At 38.2% G+C, this 23,183-nt stretch overlaps 1 protein-coding gene across 1 annotated transcript in view; it reads right to left on the bottom strand.

The window, feature by feature from the left end:
• Positions 1-23,183, bottom strand: part of LOC103142316 (calcium-activated potassium channel subunit alpha-1) — a 92,568-nt gene that overhangs the window by 53,225 nt on the left and 16,160 nt on the right. The window contains 1 exon segment of the mRNA XM_016674427.1: positions 22,122-22,265. Coding sequence (XP_016529913.1) covers positions 22,122-22,265 — 144 coding nt within the window.

The raw sequence follows: 23,183 nt of genomic DNA, 5'->3' as shown, positions 1-23,183 counted from the left end.
TTCTATTATTGCACACAGTAAAGATTAAATAAGACAGGTTTATTTGCAGAGCTCCATTCATGCACAAAATAATATAAAGTTATTTCGTAGAAAAAAAGAGGAGCAAAGGTGAAAAAAATTACATCAAAAACAAAAATACATTTTAAAAAATAGTTTTTAGATTAATTAAGGCTGAGGTTAATTAATTAAGGCAGAAACATAAAGTTGCGAGTCAAAAGCGTTGAGCAAAAAAAAAAAAAAAAAAAAAAAAGACATCTTTTGGTCACTTTCCTATGGTTCCATACATGTCTATGGTTTTGTGACCAGAAATATCTTGAAACATAAAACATCTTTTGTGTAAGTCTAGGAAAAGTAAAGAAGCTTCCTTTTAGCTAGCAGTGCACAGCTAGCTAAAAGGACTCCCTGAAACGACTTTAACCTGCAGTGATGGAATGACATGATATTTGAGCAATTTTAAAACTGAACTTTCTGTTAAACCTTTAACATTGGGAACTGGTTCATGTCTGCTGCAAGATAACAAACTTGAGATTCAGGAGTGTCAGTAAGAACAGACAAGGAGTTGTCAGGTAACAGCGCTGACACGATAAGGCTGAAGGTGAAACTTAATTACCGTCATGTATACCGAAGGGAATCCAACTGATCTGTAAGTACAACTAGTTAAAGGTAGAATAAACAGAAAAAAAGGTAACACATAAAATTATTCAGAGGGGGAAAAAACAAGTTTGAGATGTTTTAATTAATGATAAGTGCACCAGAATCCACACAATAAAGCTGAAAGGTGTTAAGAGGAAAAAGATGGAAGATTATCAGAAATGGTGGACAGAAGGCAAAACTTTTATTTATCTAACTGGAGTTCTATAAAGTTGGTTTAAAACAACTTAATTATAGCAGAGTTACTGACTTTTTATGCTTTGCATTTTATAGACCAGCTGTTACAAAACCAGCTCTCTGTCTTTCAGCTTACAAAACAGATATTTTTAGTCTGTTACATGTGCACCTCCGCCACCTTATTTTTTTTTTTAAATCAAAAGCGGAGCAGCTCAGATATATTGTTCTGAATACACTGTCCTGATTTTCTCCTTCAGACCCAGCTCTAAGGCAGACGACGGCCTGACCTGGAGAGACAAAGCCGTGAACAAAAAGGTTTCTGACGGACAGCAAGACAAATGTTTTACATCCAGAAATACATTACCGGGTTATCACAGCCCCCGTCTGCCTTTCATCTGTTTAGAAATGACACAATGGCCATCTCGAACAAGAAACCAATGGGCATGCATAATGAATAAGGCCAGCCTAATTCATTTCCATGAAGTAAAATTGTATTGTCTGATGGCTGTGTAATGACAAAAACCTTCCGCATGTATTTTTAATCAGCTCCTCTTCTTTGAAAGCCCGCAAATCTCTTTATGTCTTTGCCGTCTCAGTTTAAGGAACTGGAGACGACGTTTGGTGCAACCCTAGAAATGCTAATGCCACCAGCGGACAGAGATCCAGCTGCCGTGGGAAGCAAAGAACAAATGCCACGACAAGCAGCCGTGAATGGGCCCGTCAATCAGGTGTCGGCAGATGGTGCCAGCATGCAACATTCGTTTCGGTCAAATAAACCACGCACCACATCTGTATCTCCGGCCGCCAGCAGACGGCTCCGCCCTGAAGGGGGGCTCAGACTCGCGATTAGGACCAACCGCTGCATAACAACTGAAGAGAGCTGCCAAGACACTCAGCCCAATCTGTAGCCCACTTATTGTTGTCAACACACTCTGCAACCGATGCTGATGGCAATAAGAGAGAGAAGCAAAATGACGTACAGTAAGAGAAAACAGCAATGTTTAGCAAAGGTGATTAGGAACAAGATTATATGTACAAATATTTCAACCCTTAAATGTTGGAAAAGGGCTCCACAGAGGCGCAGTTGGTAGAGCTGTTGCCTTGCAGCAAGAAGGTTCTGGGTTCAATTCCTGGCCCCGGTCTTTCTGCATGGAGTTTGCATGTTCTCCATGTGCATGCGTGGGTTTTCTCTGGGTACTCCGGTTTCCTCCCACAGTCCAAAAACATGTCAGGTTAATTAGCCTCTCCAAATCGCCACTAGGTACGAATGTGTATATGCATGGTTGTTTGTCCTGTGTGTCTCTGTGTTACCCTGCAACAGACTGGCAACCTGTCCAGGATGTACCCCACCTCTCACCCGGAACGTTAGCTGGAGATAGGCACCAGCACCCCTCCCGACCCCACTGAGGGACAAGGGTGTTCAGAAAATGGATGGAAATGTTGGAAAATTTTTATCATGATACAAAGACAAAAATGTATTTATTGTATAATGTATTTATGATTACTAAAAGTTGTTTTCAAATATTTATTTATTTAGCCCCTTTTATAAAACTTTTAGTTATACTGAAATCTCCAAATAAATCCAGTGCACAGTTCAGGCAGGAGTATATTTATATAGAAAAACTATTTTGAGAAAAAAAAAAAAAAAAAACTAACCACATTTAACAAATACATATGCAAGATTTGTGATGGGTAGGAATAAAAGTAAATAAAAAGGTTGCAATTAAGGTTTCCAGCTATTTGTCGTCAGGGTTTAAAATATAAATCTAATCTAAAAGTATCCTGACGCTTTGCCTCGTGGCCTTGAGCTCAACTCTACAAACGTCTACGACAAGATCTACAAATAAAACCGACAAAAGGAAAAGTGAAAAGAGCTTTACTTGTGTGCTAAAAGGTTTTAGCGCAAGTCGTCTAGTTAAAACATACACTTTTGACACATGCCTTTCCAACATGTGAAAGAAAAGAACAATTAATAATTTTCTTTTTCTTTTTTTTTCTTTGGTCTTTCTCAGGATATTTTTTACCCAATGGTTCTGCTTATTATGCACAGGAGTCCACCAGGAGTTCACCAGCAGGTTTCAGGGGCTCGAAAGTCAATCTGCAAATATCAAAGAACCCACTCATGCTTCTCCACTCTTCCTGGAGTGTGACTCACCATTGAGCCTCATGAATAGTCTGCCAAAGTGACAAGGAACTGCATTTAGGCTGGAAAAATCTGTCTCTGCTGAGGGGAACTTGTATTTATGAATTGGAGCTCGATTCCATTTCAGTTTGAACTTTGAGGACAAAGACTGTCACAAAAGAGAAAGGAAAATACTCAATAGAGAACTCTTTTTCCAGAATGCAACCGTTCAACCCCAAAAAGAAGAATTTGCACAAGCTAAGGAAAATGTTGTGAGCTGTAACACTGCTGTGCATAATGAAAGAATGTAAGATGCTAAAGCTGAAAGTGAATGAGTCGACTCATTGTTCCTGTTTGCATATTGGCGCGACTAGCTCCAGCCAAAAGCCATTGCTTTAAATCTTGTGGTGCTGCATAGGATCTTTTTTTATTGTGTATTGCTTATAAAAATTGGTTATCTACTGAGGAAAATTAAGTAGAGGAAACTACTATATGATGATGTACAACACGTCATTTAGCCCTAAAAAGTCACTTCCACTTAATATTTTATATTGAAAGGAAGGTCAAATTACTGATTTACTGTCAAATAGTTAAACACTCTCAGTCATTTAGCTCATACACTGAGAAAGAAATCGCTGTTGCAGCTCATAACTGTGCTGCTCGTAATGATTAGCTGCTAGAGGAGTGTTTGACATGAGTGATTACTGATTGTATTATTACCATGATTCACAGACAGTAGTTTTGTAATGAGAGGGAAGAAACACCTGTTTATTTTCACAAAATTCACCCTTGTTTGTTTTTTTTTTTTTTTTCATTTTGTGTATGCAAAAGAGTAGCCACACAATCAGTGACTGCTTACAACTTTACAACAAAACCTTTTGTTGTAAAAGCAAAACCAGTGGCTCAATTATGTTTATCATTTTTAAGACTTAGATTTTCAGGGTCTAAGATATGATAACAATTCATAGCCGCCATAATAAATGTTCCTCTGAAAATACATAGTGTGCCCAGATTTGAGAAAGTAAATTTAAAACCAATCTCTTCTAACTTAAGAGAAAACTATAAACGCATGTCTCCGGGTGATATTTTAATATTGTAGCAGGTTCCCCTATACACCATTAAAGAAACACATGTCAATTTCCTGCAGTGTGTGACCTACTGTTCCTGTTCGGTTGACAGCAGTCTCCTCTGCAGCACACTGGTTTCCGAAATAAAATCACCTCAGGTCTGTCCTGGTGAAAACCAGCCAGCCCATCTGTCTGAGCTAAAATGAACCATAAATTAACTAGTGATGGCGAGCATGTGAAAAAAATGAGGGAAAATAATGAAGAACAGCACGATTATAAACTATTTCAAACCTGCTGATTAAAAACCAAGACTTCTATTTGAAAAGTCAACATCAAGTGAACCAACACTAAAAATATTTCTGCATTAAAAGCCAAACTTGTACGCATTTATTTTCTGCTTTTTTTTTTTGTTTTGTTTTGTACAAATTGCACATGTAAATATAAGCTCAACCTTTGACTTTCTTTATTTAAAATAGTGAAAGATTGTGCCTTGAAGAGACAGCTGTGTCTCCCCCTCCCCTCCAGGTCAGACCTGTTCGCTGGCTGTTTCTGTCTGCATGTGGCCCCTTGCCTGTAGTGACAGGCAAACACACAACATGCATACTAATGTGGTCTCAGATAGTCCTGCTGAAGCCTGGCGCCCTCCTCAAGACTGATCTTAATATAACCTACTCAGCATGTGCTTCATCAACAACGTCCACCTCATCAGCTGGACAGGAAATATGAATGGACTGTCAAAATCACAGCATCGGTGTAACCTTTCCGTTTTTTGTGACACCGAATTGACCCTGATGAGGCCAAACCAGAAACATAGAGCTTTTATAAAACGAACGCAGGAGTCTGGACTAAACCTCCGCACACCATAGACGTTTTCAGGATGAGTTGTTTCATTTCAATCCATTCTTTTTTGACAAAATGCCTAAAAACAGCAGTTTTAACCCTGAATAATATTAGAAAGTTGGTAATGATACAGATATAGAGTTTTAGGAGAAGCAGTTCTATTTATCGTATGGAATATAATAGATGTCAATTTTTAACCTCTAGGCAGTTCTCATCTCTTTCAAAAACCTTAAGTGAACTTCCAACTTTGTTTTCCAAAGCCTTTCCAGCTCTAATGTGTTCTTCTGAAACTCCACTGAAAATCTGCTCTCAGATGGAGATTACTAATTATATCACTGATGAAGTGCAAAATTATTTTTATAGCTAAAAAAAAAAAAAGGAAATTAAAACATTACTTCATCTTCGATTCAGTCAGTATATTGTGTTCATCTATCAAATAAAATCGCAATCTTAATCGCTGATCTTGTAATCTCCTAAGATCTAGGTGTGAATATTTCTTCAAAGGAACGGTACATTTATCAAAGCATCACACTGTTGTGTTGTCAAAACATGTCGCATTCCTTTACAACTGCCAAGATGACCGATACGATTAGATAATGGGCTGCTGTCTGTGACGCCAGCAGCAGAAGGATGACAAGTCGTATATATACAGGAGATGATCAGTAGAAAGGTGGTTGAGTGTGGGTGAAAAATAGCTCATCACGTGTCATCCTGATCATTCTAGAGCTGCTATGACAAAAAGTGATGCACAAATGAGGAGCCGTTCAAGGATGCAGAGAAGAACAGGGTCTATGTGTCACGGTTCTTGACGCTCTAATGGTTTTATCGAGGAGCAGAGACTAATCAGGAGGAAGAAAGAAATGGAAAAATGGGAAGCCTGATACAAACAGAATAAAAAATTTTTGTCATCTTCTTAAAATCCCAGAGCGTAAAAGGTACATTAACTTTACGCTATCAAATGAGATTAACAAACAAAACTGTTCACCAGCTGTATTTCCAGCAGCAGCCGACAAAGAAACCACAAACCTCAGTGGTCGGTGTGATTAAACCCAACTAATCTGACATTATTCAAAGAGCAACATAACAAATCATTTCTCTTATCTCCGAGTAGCCATTTGCAGCTTGCAGAATAAAACGTAATTAAAACATTTCAGTAAAGGAAGCAGTGAAAAGAGGGCGATAAAGCACAACAAAAGGCGACATTTCCTGGGGGGATTCATCACTCAGTCCAACAGCTTTGATCGTTCCATTACAGTAAAGCTGAAAATCAGCTGTTTCCCAGCAAAGAAATTAACCAGCTTGTCTCCAGAAATTCTCCCTAACGACATCATAAGCCCCTCTCTGTGTTCCAGTGTTTGATAAAATTTTGCGCTTTTTTTTTTTTTTAAACTTCATGTTAATAAAAAAACATTTACAGTTGAGAATCCTATTTATTCTCACGCCTTATTTTTCTATAGGACTATTTAATGTGATACTGGAGATGTTGACTTGGAAGCCATGTTGTGTTTATTTATAGTCATTATAATAGGTGAAATGAAAACAGAGATAAAAACTGAATACATTCCATTTGCTAAACCCGGTCCGATTCAACCACAAATTACTGACATAGCAAAGCAGTTCTAATTATCGTGGCACATGCAAGAAGCATTACGGACGTGAAACCATAAAATAATAGTTGAATTAAACGACGTTTAACTGAAGTCCTAAAAGGGGTGCGTGTTTTAATGTTTTTATCTTTTTTAATCTTTTTCAAAATGTCTTTCTCTTTCTCACTGTTTATTCAATGTCACATGCTGCTTTTATTTGAATTATGTAAAGCACTTTGAAATGCCTTGCTGCTGAAATGTGCTATACAAATAAAATTTGATTGATTGATTGATAAATTATGTTTTAGAAGTTCAAGATAACTAATACACTCCATCCTAAATACCATAATCAACTGGGAAACAATAAATCAAGGCCAAATCATCAAAGTCATTACTGCTTCTAGCCAATCCATCATTGCTGCAGGCTATGAAGTCAATCCATACAGACATTTAACATCTTTATTTTTTTCAAAACTTTTAATTCAAAGTATAAAAATCAGCTATTAATTATTGTGATTTTTTTTAAAAAACTAATAAAAAACATTTACCCCACAAAAACAAAGACATAAATTAACACCAGTTAATGTCAAATTTCTGCATGAACCCAACAGGTGGTGCTTTTATTTTGAAAAACTATTGATGTCCTTGTGGTAACGTCAACAACACTTCAGAATCCCAGACTGTCCACTCCTTTCCTGCGTTGGTTCAGGTTTGCAGGACTGTACTTTGAGGATCATTTTTAAAATGATACGAAACCCAACACTGCATCAACATTTAAAAACCAGTCGCAGTCTGGTGTGGCATAAAATACGCTCTGGTGAAACAGAGGAGACACTGAAACGTTGTCGCTTCAAATCACGTTAACACGTAAAAGCGCTTTACTTTTACTCCTGATCACACGGGACAAGGCTTGCTAAAAGTCATTCAAGTCCCAGACCTCCAGCCCGGGTCGAGTTGAAAGATTTTCATTATGCAACTTAATGCAACTCCAGTCTCAATCCATGGTTCAGTGTTACAATAATGTTTTGGGTTCAGGCAAGAGGAGCAACATTAGCTAATTTTTCTGACAATGGTGTAAATGGTCCCAGTCATCTGCTTGGTTTAGACACTTCTCAGATCGAACACAAATGAATTGGTCTTTAATGTGGTTCTGCAGAACTCTGTGATAGGCTGAGGAAATATTTCATCATTCTGGATCAGGTTTTGCAGTAAACTTGTCCAGGAGCGCCGGAATCGGGAGCGCTCATCTATTCCTTGGCCTTCACAAACCTTCGCACCCTTTGTGCATTTCAATGTTTTAGAGCACAGCCAACAGTGCTGCTGCGATTCAACTCAAACTAAACAATTGTCTTCCGGCAGGAAATCCCTAGAAACCCTCATCAACTCAGTGGGTGTCTGGAGTGGATGAATGTAACAGCCTGCATCGTTTCAGGAAGCTTTCCAGGAGGTGCACATTTGGTAGAGAGTGCATTACCTTAAGCAGGCTTTCATCATCTTCTTTTATCTCGGTGACATTCTCACGATTGAAAAAGTTGGGTTTAAAATACTTTTTCTACTCATCTGTAAAGTAAAAGCCGATAAATCACGATTTTTTTGTCAGACTTCCTTCAGAGCCATGTGCAGCAAACTCCTTATTACTGAACGGTGCAGAGGAAAATTATTCCTGGATTCTACTGATATTTTAGGATTGAATCTGAAATGTTCTAATCTGTAGGTTTCTTTTTGATATATATATATATATATATATATATATACTCCTTCACTACTATATATAGTAGTGAGTAATGACATCACATCTCTTAGAACTATATAGCAGACTATCCATGGTGTTGAATCCAGTGAGTCAAAAATAACCAGTGAATTTTCCAAACAGCTGCTGTCCCCACCGCTCTATGTAGCCGTTTGATTCGCATTTATTTACCAATTAAGTAGCATTTAATAATGACACTTGTGAGCAACTTTTATTCAAAAGCATTGCTTCAAAAGTATATATAAAATTCAGCCGTTGTAAAGCTTTTGTGATTTCAGAAATGAGACCACGATATGGCGTCAGCATCTTACACCTTTAATTTAACTTGGTCGCGTGAATGTGCAAACCCTTAAATTAACACTTTGACAAAGAAACCATCTTGAATTTAATCTTAGCATTTAGTCTTGAATGGAAGCTGAGATTTTAACATGGGTGTGTACATTTTGAGTCACTGTGTAACTAAAATAACATGTTTTTTTCCGTGGCGGTGTAAAAGTGGAGTAAGTGGCACATAGTAAAGTGCTAGCTGTTTTCAATAATAAGGAAAATGCTCATGGGGCTTGAGGGTTGTCTGGAGGGTCTTTTTTAGCCATTTTCACATCCTGATTGACTGCAACCTAATCTGAGCTGCTCAGTCAACTACAAAACGCACAGTGTGGGGCAACAGGCTCCTGCAGGCTTACACTGGGAATCCCAAATGAAAGAAATACAAGGGAAACTATTATGTACTTGTTGCCAGCCACACTCAACAAAAGAACCGAGTTTGCAAACACCCGAGAAAAAAGTAATGCTGAAAAGCTTCTTAGCCGTTGAAAGAGATCCCAAAACATGTTAGCTGCACTAACAAAATATTCAAACTTTATGCTTGCATCACTAGGACGGAGGGAGTTTGGGACTCTTTCAAAATTAAGTCATAAAAAATATCTGCTGAAGAGGCCCGAATGGGTTCACAAGTGTAATAACTTTAGTTTATTTCATACAAAGATTCAGCATTTTCCTGCACCCCGATGAGGCTAAGCCACAAGGTGTCCTGATACTTCAAAGAAAGGAACTCTGTGAGAAACTGAAACAAATAATGCAAGCTCTACAAAAAAGAAAAATAAATAAATAAATAAAAGGAGCCATATTCAGACCTTCCTACAGGATGCGAAGAGGATTAGAGAATCAATTTTTAGTTCCGGCTGCAGTCCAAAAAAAAAAAAAAAAAAAAAAAATTAGCCTTGTCATCATATTTAGTGATGAGCAGGCAGGAGACCTGAAGGAAGAGTAAAAATCAAATACAAGTGCCATTAAATAAATAAGCCTTCAGAGCCTTGCCATGATTTTGTACGCATGCCTCTTTCTGACTGCTTGCTGGGATCGTTATGTCAGGTAATAATTAATTTGTAAAATGGCATGCTCAGATGTGTGCTGCATCCGTTTACTTGCGTCCCGTCATGCTATGCAAATACTGAGAGCATTTTCTCTTCCACAGCGAGAGTAAAACTGATGGTGGAGGTGCAGAGGCCTCTGATGTTTATAGAGCAAATGTGGGATTTGTTCAGAAACGCCCTCGGACTGAACAGGTTCTTCCTGTTGAAGGGGAGGATTTTATCTCCACAGTTGCTACATGCATGGTCGGTATGAGGGATCGCTGTAAAGTCACAAACACAATGCAAGCGATTGCCGTCGCCATGCGCGGAGAAACGAATGCTGCGAGTCAGTGACTCGATGCGATCTGCTGGGTTTCGTTACACAGAAAACTTTTCGAATAAACTGAACTGAATTAACAGCCTCCTCGCCGCTTTGAGGCAGCCAGAAAAGCAGCAAGAAGAAGACCGAGCTCTGTTTGCTCAATGTGTCGCGGGGTCGTGCTTGCCTTCACACTGAAATGAGGCTTCAAAACGTCAGGAAGGTCATGGAGACAATAGGGTGATTTGAAATCAAAGGAAATGGGAGTTTGACATCACACTTGGTAGACACCAACAAACAAACTGTGAAAATACATGCATAGATTTTTTTTTAACTTCTTTTAGCTTCTGAAGGAACAATTAGTCAATTTGGTTTTTACAAACAAGGTTATTAAGAGAAAAACCTTAAGTCTTCACAAGCATGATTTGAAAATTGTTCCAATCCTGTTTTAAAAGAAAACTGGCTGATAAATACTTCATGCAAATAATGGTTTTAAACCCAAGACAACTTTATTGTCTGCACAAATGATTACCAATTTAAAAATTAGGAGCTATTATGAGTTGGGAATGGAACATTTTCAAAGTTCTCTAAGTGGATTGTTGCAGCAAAAACAGAAAGATTTATCCCAGTAAATGAATAAGTACAAGGAGAACTAAATAAAACATGCTTCAATCAAATTATTTTTCGCTGAAATTCGGGTGATTAAAGGTCAGGTCTGCTCTAAGTCGACTCACATGAGTCACATTTTTCTTGTTTGTTTCACAAATTTGAAAACATGTTCTGAGACGTCTGCCCTCTGCAGGACTTTTAGGTCTGCGGTCATCCAGGCTTACAGATCTATACAAATGCAAACCAATGCACATGAAATCTGTTAAATCTGTCAGTTTATGTCATAATCTTTACAAATAAATGCTTGAAAATGAAAAGATTTATGCCTCCAACAAGTTTTCTTCCAGGTGGGCCGTGTATTTAGCTGAATTGCCCAGAGCATGGTGTTACCTATACCAACTTAGTTTTCTTTTCTCTTCTTTTAAGAGGGTGTGGTGTATTTAGATCATGTACGATGTAAATGTTTCTTGTCTGGTGTGTTCCTAGGCCTCGATGGTGCTGGTGACAGTAAAGGAAATGTCCTGTATTGGGGGTATCAAGGTAAAAGGGGGCTGAATGCAAATGCACGTGACATTTTTAAGGATTTTATTTGTAAAAAAAAAAAAAAAAAAAAAGTGTTGTAGGTGCAAGTATTCTTTTTCTTCCACTTCCCAATGATATGCTGCTTAAAGTCCCAACAAACACAGAAATGCATGGTTGTAAGATGACAAAATGTGCAAAAAAGTTTGAAAGTTTAGCAAAGCAGTGCAGTTCTCTTCCATTTTAAGTTATTATTTATTTTAATTGTCTTTTAGTTGCAAAAGGTTAAAAGAATTAGACCAACAACGGTCAGTCGTTCAAATATGTGCCTATACTTTCTTATGAATAGATTCTAAATATGCATTTACTTTAACTAGCCATTACCTTCTTGAAGACAGTAGTAGCCTGACGTTTGTCTTGTGACTGCGGCCATATTGCTCTTATATTCAAATAACAGCGATGACTAAAGCACTCAGAAACCAGATCCTCCACTAAACCTTTGACGGTACTCAGTTTGTGTTTCATGTTGTATAGGTTGCACTGCAGCCACCTACAGCCTGAAACAGGATACTTTGTTTGTTTGACAACGACCTCCGTACATTGCGGGCGATCTGATCCATCAGTGCAGGCGATGTCCGCATGGAGCTCTGAAAACGGTGCCGCTTACCCTTGAACCCGTTTGGGTCAAGCCCGCCGGATCCTCATTCATGCGACTCCAGCTTGCATGCCTATTTAAGATTCTCTTTGCGTTTTGCAGACTCTTTCATGTGGCGCAATTGGATAATTCTCATTAGACCAAAGCTGCATGTTCTGCCCTTCTCTCTAAATATGAGACTTAAACTTTTTACACAACAGCTTTCGTTATTATTCAGATATTAAAATGCTGCACAATCAGAACACGCAGAGCGGAGCTCCAAATCCATCAGTGGCTTAGCCGTGATTTAAGCCACCCCTGGAAGCATCCCAAAAACTCTCACAGCGAGGCGTAAAGAGCTTACTGTGGGACGGGAGGGGGAAGGATGTTTCCACCCACAACAGCCACCACCCCCCTCTCTCTGCTGAAGTATCAGAATCCAGCTGACTTATCACAAATGACAGACGTGCAATGAAAAATAAATATATTCATGTTTTTGTCTCTGATATTCGAAACCGTGAGAGAAAACAATGGTGACGTCTCACCTAACGGGTCCTTTGTATTAAAATGTAGATGCTTTGTAAATGAGAGCTAAGGTCGCTCTAGACGGAGCTAAGGTCCATCGTTTAGGCTGATGGGGTCCAAAAGAAATCTCACAAGCATCTATTCGTATTTTCAAATGATAATAATGATATTTTCAATATTATTAAACTTTTACTCAATTTAACTGATATTCAATTCAAATAAGCTGAAGAGAATTTGCGTCGTGACGTCACACATCAAGCACGTGAACGCGCATAACTTTTTCTCCACAGTGACAAAAGAAGCACCGACTGTGGCTGCAGAAGTTTTATATAAACAGTGAAATCATGTGCCTCATTGTGAGTATTCAAATGTCTCAAGTGAGCTTCCTGAGGAGTCTACTGTCATGAGGTTTTGGACGGCTTCCCATGGAGGTTTTGATATTGATCCTGAGGCTGAATTCACGCTCTACCGCCACACTGGAGACTAGAATTACAAGAGCCACTTCAGCCAAAGTTTTGAAATCAGATCACTTGTCCAACTGACGTGACCAGAAGTCAGCAAGGCTCGCTCTCTGAACGAGGGGGTTCCTGATCCTGCAAGCACTCGTCAGCGGGAGAAAACCGCAACATGCGCTCCTCCTGCACTGGGTTTTCAAAATGCATCTTTAAAGGTTTGTTTCATTTTCTCTAAGCAGTACAACATAAAGCTTGCTTGGTATCACGTATCATTCAAGTGTTACCTCAACTGAACCTTTTTTTCAGTGTGAGGGGTTAAAAGATTAAGATTTGCTACAGATTATTGTACAACATTTTTATCTACAATGGAGTTCGTTTCATGGCAACCAAGAAGTTCATCTCATCAATCTCTTCACAAAATGGGATTAAAAACATTTGGGCAAGTCCTTTTTGAACACAAAAGCAAGAATTTGTGGCTTATGGACTCTTAGTCCAGTTAACATAGTCAACTGTCATAGCTTCTCTATTTTTTGTTGACTAATACATTCCTCTCCAAAAACAGAGACCTCTGCTAACAGAATTCACCTAAAATTATACGGAAGTATAGTAAAAGTAAAATAAATCCACTTTCAATTCTAGATTTTTTTTCGTCTTAATGTTTCTTTCAATAAATGCTAAAATGGTGGAACCTGTGGTGTGTACCTGTAAATAGTGTAAATAGCTAGCGTTAGCTTTAAACAATTACAAGTCCTTATAAACCTGATCATTTATGCAGTAAAACTACTGAACTGAAATCAATACTTTCCTTCTTGTTTTGTGGATCTAATGCCAAAATGTCAACTCTCCTGCTGGTTCCTGTGTGAACCTACGTTCTCATTTCTGCGTAAAGATTGCCATCTGTGTTTTCTGGTAATCTCCGAAGAATGTAACTCCAAGTGCTTCTTCTTAACCTCTATAAATATTATTTCAAACATAGACTCACCCAACAATAACATATGGTTAGATCCTTGTAAGCACACGAAAAAGACCAATAGTTTTTTAACCCCGCGATCGGTTCCAACACGTGTTCTTTGAAAACACGAGTCTGGAAAAGTCTGGAGTTTTCACAGAGTTCCACTTAATTTATTCCCTTTTATAGGTAATACAAACATTTCCCAACTATCTTTTAGCAGACATTTTTACACAAGACAGACTTTATAGAAAAACCAAAGTCAGCAAGGAAGGAATGAAGGAAAGGAGGGAAGGTCGTGTAAAGGAACCTTGGATCCAGGAATCTGACTGATACGAGGAAAAGCCCCTTGCTTTCAATCCAGAGAGTCATGTTAAGTCTAGTTTGTTTCTCTTTTGAGAAAAACAGAGTTCAGAGAATGACAACTTCTGCGTTTGCCTTTTTGTGGAGTGGTGAATGATTTAAAAAAAAAAACAATTCTTTGGTTTTGACTCCAGAAAGAGAACAGACACAGCCAAATGACTCGAGCTTCACATGTCTTTTTTTTTTCCAGAAAGGCCATGGCAAAACAAACCTGACAGCTGCTGTCTTCTGAAAATAGCGGCAGACACAGTGTAGAGGCGGGCGACGAGATTCTGCCGCGTTGTTCGTTCTGTTGTAAGGGGGTGTCAGTTCCACACACAATCCTTCTGGCAACTGAACCCACAGGTGGCAAACACCGACCCGTCTTTCTGACACGGCCACAAGCGAGTTGAAAGAATATTAGTTACGTACAACATTCAATCGTCATTAACTCGAGCCATGATACCAGATAAAATGTCAAGCAAAAGAAAAAGAAAAAAAAAAGAAAAAAACACGGCTGCACACGGTGGAAAACATGCAAAAAACGAAGCAATAACAGAGGGTGAAGTGTGGACATCAATTCAAAGTTGAGCTACACATTTTTTATCCAAGAGGCAGGAAAGTGTTTACAATTTCTCCTTTCCTTTCCCCCCCACCCACTGCATGTAACGGCTCAGTGTTTGTTCCTCAAAGGTCCTCTGGCCGTCTGTTGGAATGACTTTCTGCCCCCCTCATTACTTGCTGTGTGTGTGTGAGTGATCCAAAGTGCCATTATGCCGTGCTGACAGAGGTCAAGGTGGAAGTTTGCTTTTTCAGTAAGCCAAGTCGGCTCAAACGGGACGATCTGCATCATCGATTCATCCACTACAACACTTAACGCTTGTCCAAACGCTACACGTGGGGAAACATCTATGTAGTTTTCCACATGCCAGGAGTGACTGTCGGTATAAATTTAGCTGTAAATACCTTTCTGAATGAGATTGGGTTGAGCTAAAACTATAGATATCTGCATCAACGTTATATTTTTTCTCCAAATTAGTTTTGAGGTCATTGCCGTGCAACTAGGCTCCTACTCTGCTGCTAGTGTTTGCTTCCTCGATAACGGGAATGTTTTTTTTTTTTGTTTTTTGTTTTTTTTGAAATCTGCAATTTCTGTGTGAACTCTGACCGGTTTCCATAGTCTCGCTAATGAAAAGCGCCCTTGCAACATGATGTTTCAAACACAATTTTCCAACTGTGGGGATAATGTGGTGTCCAGCAAAATTCAAGGAACATTTGTATTTGTAACAGAAATGAAGCTACAAAGAGGTGGACTCAATTTAAGAATTTCTGACCTGTAAATTTAATTTGTTTACTGGATTGTGAGAATAGAGAATAGATGACGCACTTTTCTGATTTTATTTGGTTAAAAACTTTAAAAATCCTCTATAACTTTTCTTTAATTTTCTAACTATGCTTGTGTTGTTCTATCAAGTAAAATCTCCCCCCAAAGTACTTTAAAATGCGGTCTTGTAGCGTGACAGAAAAAAACTCTCACTACGTCATAAATTCTGAGGGGAAAGAGGTTCCCCTAACCTCATTTAATAAATTGCCATATTTGGTACCAAGTTATGATTTTGAGAAAACAATTACGACTGGCTATCAGGATCTTTTATCTAAAGCATCTCAAAAACCAGAGACCAGATTGCAATGTAGGGATTGAGGTCAAGTGGGTATCAGAGCAACATTCATGGAGTCACCAGAGTTGGCAACAACAGTGAGTTCTGTGCTACTGTTCCACTGTCTGCCTAAGTACGGCTGAGTAATTTTATTTTTATGAAAAGATTCCATCCGATTAAGAAAAGTAGTTACTGTGGTAAAAGGAAAAGAAAAAAAAAAAAAAACACTGTTGAACCTTAGTTTAGTGTGCAAAGACTGCAAATCCAGTATGATCAGAATGCATCTCTCTGCTTTTCCATTAATAGAAACTCGTTCTTTGGCCAGAATAAAAGCTCGGTGACATTCCTTCCCCCACCCCCCCCCCAGCAGACGTCCAGAGGCAAGCACACGTGGACTAAATGTCACTCAGCGGGATTCCGTCATTTAGGAAAAATCGTGTTTTCTTGCAGAATTTCCCAAACCCGGCCTCATTTTCTCACACATACGTCAAGCATATGAATTCCTAAAAGCAGACCCTCAGTGGCAAAATAAACAGATAGACACAGTTACAACAGACCTGGAGATCAAAATCACCTGTTCAGGCTACAGGACAAGAGCTTGTGAGCTGAGCAAACATCGGTGTAATGAGATTCGTGATAAATAGGAAGGGTGGTCTGTCATGTTAAAGCGGCTGGGGGGGGGGGGAGAGAGGAAAACGCAATAATACATAAACTGACAGATGGGATCTTTCTGTGTCCCCAATCTGGGGTAAACTAAGGTCTTATACGCTCATCATGCTGCTGATTTGAAATGTACAGGCCTGAACTGTTCAATTTTATTCGAGTGTTTGGGAGGCAGAGTTCTGACCTCCTGCAAACAGACGTCACAGAACTAAAAAGGTCACCAGGAAGTGTCCTCGCTGCTAATCAAACACACCTAAAGGGAAGGTCTGATCTTTTATAATCTACTGAGAAGTAAGGTCGACTGGGGAAATCAACATCAGGCCTCTGGGATGCTCTCGGGGCAGCGCGCACCTGCCTGTCACTCAACATTCACTGTCGGAGGTAAACACCTGCGTTTACAATACCGCTCATTTATTTGTGGCACAGTGTGTGTACTCACATTTGGTTGTAATGAGTCATGCTGCACTGTTGCTTCAGCTTGACATAATGTAAAAAACAAAATAAACTAAATTTGGAAAATCCTCATGAACAAAAACGGTTACACACATGGCTGAAGGTTTCAGCATTGACAAAATTCTGTTTTGTGACTTTAACATGTTTCCTGCACTATAAGCTTTGTGACTCCTCTGGCATGCTGGATGTAAATTTCAGGGCCAAATCCTGACTAATGGAGATCCCTTCTTGTTTTTTATTACTTATCAAAGTTGATCACAATGTGCTGCTGAGGTTAATGGTCTCTTTGTACTTAAAAGTGACTAACTTTTAAGTAAAAAATCCAGTCTTTTACCGAGTCAAATTAAAAGTAGATTTTGAATAAAAATATAGATACCCTTAGAGATTAAGCAGGTATTAAACATACCTTTCATTAAACCTACATTTTTTAATTAAAATCTTTTTTTTTATACGATATAAATATTCCAATCTTAAATGTCTCACACTTCCTGTTTTAATTCTTCCCACACTAAACTCACTCATCCATGCTCCACTTGCTTTGAACAATCTTCCTCCCAGTTCTTGGAAATGTTATTTTATGCTCCAGCATTAACAGCTAATTTCTCTGGAAATAAAGGACGACACCCAGCCCCCAAGAGACAACAACAACACTGCACCAAGCTTTCCACTCACCACACTGCATGTTGGCATCTATCAGACTCCTGGACAGAGAAGAGTGATTCGTCTCTCGAGAGATGACATCTCTTCCACTTTAGTCCAATTTCTAGAGTTCTTTACACCACTGCATCCAGCGGTTTGCACTGATATTTGTTTGGTTGTAGCTGTTTGGCCAGTCCATTAATACTTGGAGCTTACCTTAAGTCTGGAAGCCTGTGGCCATTATCTCTGCAGAAAATATCATGTGCAGACAGTTGATGACTGCTTTGCACTAGAAAGCGGCCACTGTGCTGCGGTTACATCAAGTGCATTAAATGAATTCACGCCCACTTGCTGCCAAAATTAAGTAAGCTCTGCATTGGCAGCACATAATTTGGCAGCACAGTCGTCAACCAGGAAAAGACCGCCCCGATCCTGATTCAGGACTCCTCGACTCCCTGAGGTCTCCTTTACTGCGAGCTTCTCACTCTGAAGCTCTCGGCGATCCAGAACACCGAGCATCACTTTTCTGTTTTACATCAGTCAGCAAGCTAATATCTTTAGCAGGGTCAGACATGTTTATGACATCAGAGTAGCAGAATTAAATCAGGTTTGTGAAAATACAAATAAAGCAACTATGTTTTTGTTGAACAAAAAAAAACCTTTTAATATAATGAAATGCTTTGCAAATAATTTCACGTGCATCGGACCACTTTACCCCATACTCAAAGTGCACCGTCAACACACGCACACAAAACCCCGCAATATTTGTGTTGCTGACAAGATTTTGGCTTTGACTTTTAGTCTAGAACAGATGTGGTTTAAACATTAATGAGATTTTCAACTGTTACACAATATCTGGAAAGACTGAATGGAAGTTTGAGCTGACGTTTTGGGATTTTGTCATTAGTTTTCGCATTTGTCGCTGGGAAAGTTTATCAGTCATTATGATTTATGGTCATTTGGGAACAAACGGTTGCCTGTGGAGTGCAGGTGCAGTTCAAAATTTAGAAGATCATTAAAAAGTTAATTCATCTCAACAATTCAACTCCAACAGTGAAACTCATTTTTCAGAAAACTCACTCCACTCAGAGAGAGAGAGAGACGCATACCAAGAGCTTGTTTCTGTTACAGCAAATCAAAAAGCCAAAATTCCAGTTTCGGTTTCAGGAAGGGAGAAAAGAAGGAAAGACACAGAGGAGGTGAAAATATGAAAGGACAAAAGAACAGAAGGAAATAAGAAAAAAAAGACAATGAGAAGAAAATGAAGACGGAAGTCAAAATCTAAAAATACTTCCATACTCATTTATTTCCTATGCTTCTCAAGGCTTGGAAAATAATTCAATCAAATGCCATAGGAAACCTCCAAAACTTGGTTAAATAACTGTGATATCGCTGTACTTGACTGACCAGCAAGATTAGCAGATCAGTCCTCCACAGACAATACCTGGGCTATTTTCAAAAACAATAGAGAATGTCTCCAATAATGGACATTGCATTGGTTTCATTAATCCTAGCAGAACCACATTACGATTGTCTCCACGCAACGTCGCATTGATGAAGTAATTACCGCATCATCCTCTGTACAGTACACAGACAAGCACAATGTTTTCGTCGGCTGTAAGCCATAAACAGATAAAAACAAGTAAAAGTGCTCTGTGATATGAATCTATACACATTAGGTTTTACTTCTCTTTTTTTTTTTTACTCGATCGCTAGAATAAATAAACTTATCAGGTGTTTATTAAGCTGCACCTGTGACACCCTAAGCTCAAGGGACATTTCTACATGAGAGTAGCTGAAAACAGTCGGGTATCATTTTCTCTGTTCAGACCTGGTGTTATCATGTGTCCAAGGTGAGCCAACCCCATGTAGAAAGCTTTAGTTACATGTGTTCACACCTGGCATTACAATGCATTCTGAGTGACCATTTATAAATTGGCGGGATCAGATTTATTACGACTACGCGAGCTTCTCGGCGCAAACAAACAAAGCACTGCTATGTTTTATTCCCTCCTATTTTGTATGTTTAATTGCTGAGAGAGAGAGCTTTTCAAAAGCAACTAAACTGTTTGATTTAATTTGTTTTCTATTCTCTCATCATTTACTTCTATTAAACTTTGTGTTTGATTAAAATAGCAAAATACTACAATTATCTAAATGAGTGATTTCACACAAGAGAGGAAGGGTTAAAAACATAAAAAAAGGACTGATGAGCACAAAGGAAGGAAGGAAACAATAAAATGCCAGAAGAAAGAAGGAAAGAATTGAGAGAAAGGAAGAAGCAAGAGAGGAAAGATATAGGACACAAGGGGAAAAAAAAGGAAATTCAAATATCAAAAGAGGAATCAAGCCTGGAAATACAAAAACTTTCAATACAATTATTTCCATGCTTATCCAGATCTGGAAAATACTGAATAATCCTGAAGTGTACAGACTTTACAAATGTGTGTATTAACCAGATTAGAAATTAATCATTATGCTCATTAAACTTCAACTGACAAACAGAACTGATACTCAAAAAATGATCCCTCTCAAAATCTTATTTTTATACCAAATAGGCAAACGGTGGCTTAAGTTGCTTGCAAACATCAAGGAAAGGTATTTAAGATGCTGTAATAGCAGAATAACAAACACACAGAAGGACGCATGGAGACAACACAGCCAGATTATACTATTCCCCCTTTTACTTGAGCCAGCTTGCTTGTACTTCCCCAATACAACTGCCTCTCAGATGGCCTGAAAATAGGCTTTAATGTGTGCCCTAAAAAGGCAGAAAGAGAAAACACACATCTGCTGTGTTTAGGTAAGCTGCAGTTGCTATGGCTACAGATGAGCACTAGCTAAACAGTTGTGTGTCAAGCCGTCGTTGAACCAGAGCGCTTGAGCTTCACATGCACACATTTGCTCACACAGAGATGCTCGAATTGAGATAAGCTTTTATTTTCAGAAAAATACGTTAATATAATGAACACTAAGCTTAAGCAAAATTTCCATCGGCTTAAGCAGCCCCAGAATTTGGGTCCCGCAGCACTTCTGCTAACAAGATCAACCTAAGCACATGCTATACAATAATCAATGTAGGCATATTGCATTTCTATGTAACGGGCAAAAGCTCATCTAAATGATAACAATATTTTCTACCTCAAAAACACCCAGCTCCAACTCTAAGCAGCTTTATGAAAAAACATAATTAGATGCTAATTACTTTTTAGTAGTACTTCACTCTTATATTGTTTCAAAAACCATTGTTATTAGTTACAGATAATATTTATAGCAAGATATAAGTTGGGGGGTAAAAATGGAAAATAAAAAAAAATGAGAGAGAAATTTGTAACTGCACGTATTTGTTGATAAAATTCACCTGGAATTTTATCAGCTAATACCTCTTCAAAATGTCTATGCCTTTATATATATATATATATATATATATATATATATATATATATATATATATATATAAAATTTGGTACAGTTAGTGGTCAGAACATGTACTGTGAATTGCTAGAGGGTCTGACTTTCAATTGCATGCTTTCAAAGAAAATCCACATTGTACAACGTATTCTACAATAATTTATTATTTTGTATTTTTACTGTGTGCCATATGTATGTGTTCTTACTCAGTAATACAAATGTTGATTTTTAGACCGCTGCAGTATTGTCTGGAATATTACCTTTCTTTTGATACAAGAACCAGTTAAATGCACCTTGTAGTTCCTGAGATTCGTTTTGGGGTTGTCATTTTTGAGAACTCTCCAAAAAACAAGTCATAAAAAAAGAGGTTTGGTGTTCAAGGGGTTTAAAATTAGTTGTTGCTTTAGCAGATTATTGCACAAATGAGTCCCTTAATGAGGAAATTATCTTCTCAAAACAACACTTCCAGATAACATAAAGAGTGTGAAAATCATGATCTATTAAAATACTTATCCAGTAAATATTCCATATTATATGTTTGTAATGAACATTCTTCCTTAGTAGTCATAGATTTTACTTTTCATTTTAACATTTTATAAACTATAATATTCTGTAACAGTGGTGTGTACTTCTTGCCCGCCGTTAAAGAGCAACAACTTCCGTGTGCATGCCAAAAAAATAAATGCTGCACCACATTTAAAAAGACAGAGAGAAATTGGGATCAGGACTGAAGCACTGCGGCAAATCTTGGCATGGCGCTCCCACTTATGCCATTTTATATCATCGCCCGTGAGTCTTCCAGTGCCAAGCGTTTATGGCCAAAATCATCAAACACCTTCAAGATTAAATTATGACATTCAGCTTCTTAACTAGACATCACCAAAAAGGTTTGTTTGGTTTTTTTTCCCAGCCAAAAATTAAACTCAGGATAGTTTCTTGCAATGCAATATAAAGATAACAAGATCAAGTCGTGGCGCCACAAAAACAGTTTGACAAACCAGGCAGTATCATATCACAGATGCAATTTTGAAACTACGTCCTTCAAAGCAAATATATCTGTTTATTTCTGCTGTCTGCAGACTTTATGGAGGGTATGACCTTAATGCACTCCTTAAATCTCTTTCCTGGCAAACAAGATATACAAGTCAACAGTTCACAGGATAAAAAAAATAAATAAATTAAAAGCATGTCCAGTTTGCTCACCTAGAGCCCAGGCACAGCATTATCTTATGATAATCGTGATTTCTAGCGAACCAAAAACACAGCAAGGAACCCAACAGTGGCAGGTCGTCACAACAAAATCCAGGGGTGATAGTGATTACCTGTCAACAGCCATTTGAATAACCAAGCAACAGTCTGCTCCTGAAGTGACAAAAGGTGCTGGAAGAGTGTGAACTCACCAGGACTCTCCCCGTCAGCGTCTGGGCGGATATCATGACTCCGGCCCAGTCTTTCACCGACGTCATCCAGCCCACCTCGCTCGCCGCAGCGTCCTCTTTGTCCGTACGCTTAATGCCATCGCCCGTCGTGATCCGGTGTACATCCTGAAAGGAGATGCACCGTTAGGACTTCACCACTGAATTTGAAAACTTATAATAAAAAAAAAAACATGCAATAGAAACCATCTCAAGGAAAAGCAATCTGCTGTTTTTGGTCATTTTTCCACTAATGCTATGCTGGTTTATGTAATGTTGCATGCGGTTCTTTTAGTCGTCCCCTCTGTGAAAACCAGGCAGTGTGAACGAACGTGCATTTCAGCACACTTCAAATCAATCCTACATCAGATGTTCTATTCTCAAATTGACATCCAATGTAATCTTTTATAGTCTACTTTATGGAAATGTGCAACTGCAATGTAACCTAAAACCATAGGGTTGCCCATAAACCCTCTTGTTTTATCAGGCATCATAATCTGTCATAATGTATGTAAATCAACTGATCATAAGATGGGTTTTAACCAAATCAAAAGGAAAAATAGTAAAAAATTAATATCTAAGAATTATAATAAGTCATGTTAGCTTTCAATCTTTGTTATCCGAAAATCCTGTGTGAATCCTCTAACCAAAATGACGCGCACATTCATGCACACGAAGGAAGTCGGGATGAAATGTCGATGTGTTTGGTGCAAAAATCATTCATACCCCTGTCAGATTTCGACATTATTAGCATTCAAAAGAGAGTAGCTTCTCTTTTTTCCCCCCAGCCTTATTAATATCTGATAATTTCCCTGAAAATTTTATATTTTTTGGGTTGGGATCATAATGTATTTTAAATAAATTCTTGGTGTTACTTATTGAATTAGCTTCTACATAAAAAAAAAAAAATTTTTTTTTTCCCCTTTTTGAATTTTTTTTTGGGGTTTTTTTTTTTTTTTTTTTTTTTTTAAACAGCCCTAATTCAGAAAACATCAGTAATTATTCCAGCTCTTAATTATATTATTGATATATATATATATATATATA

This window comes from Poecilia formosa, unplaced genomic scaffold, assembly GCF_000485575.1.
Source record: "Poecilia formosa unplaced genomic scaffold, Poecilia_formosa-5.1.2 Scaffold95, whole genome shotgun sequence".
Lineage (NCBI taxonomy): Eukaryota > Metazoa > Chordata > Actinopteri > Cyprinodontiformes > Poeciliidae > Poecilia > Poecilia formosa.
This window is presented reverse-complemented; position numbering and strand designations above follow the sequence as displayed.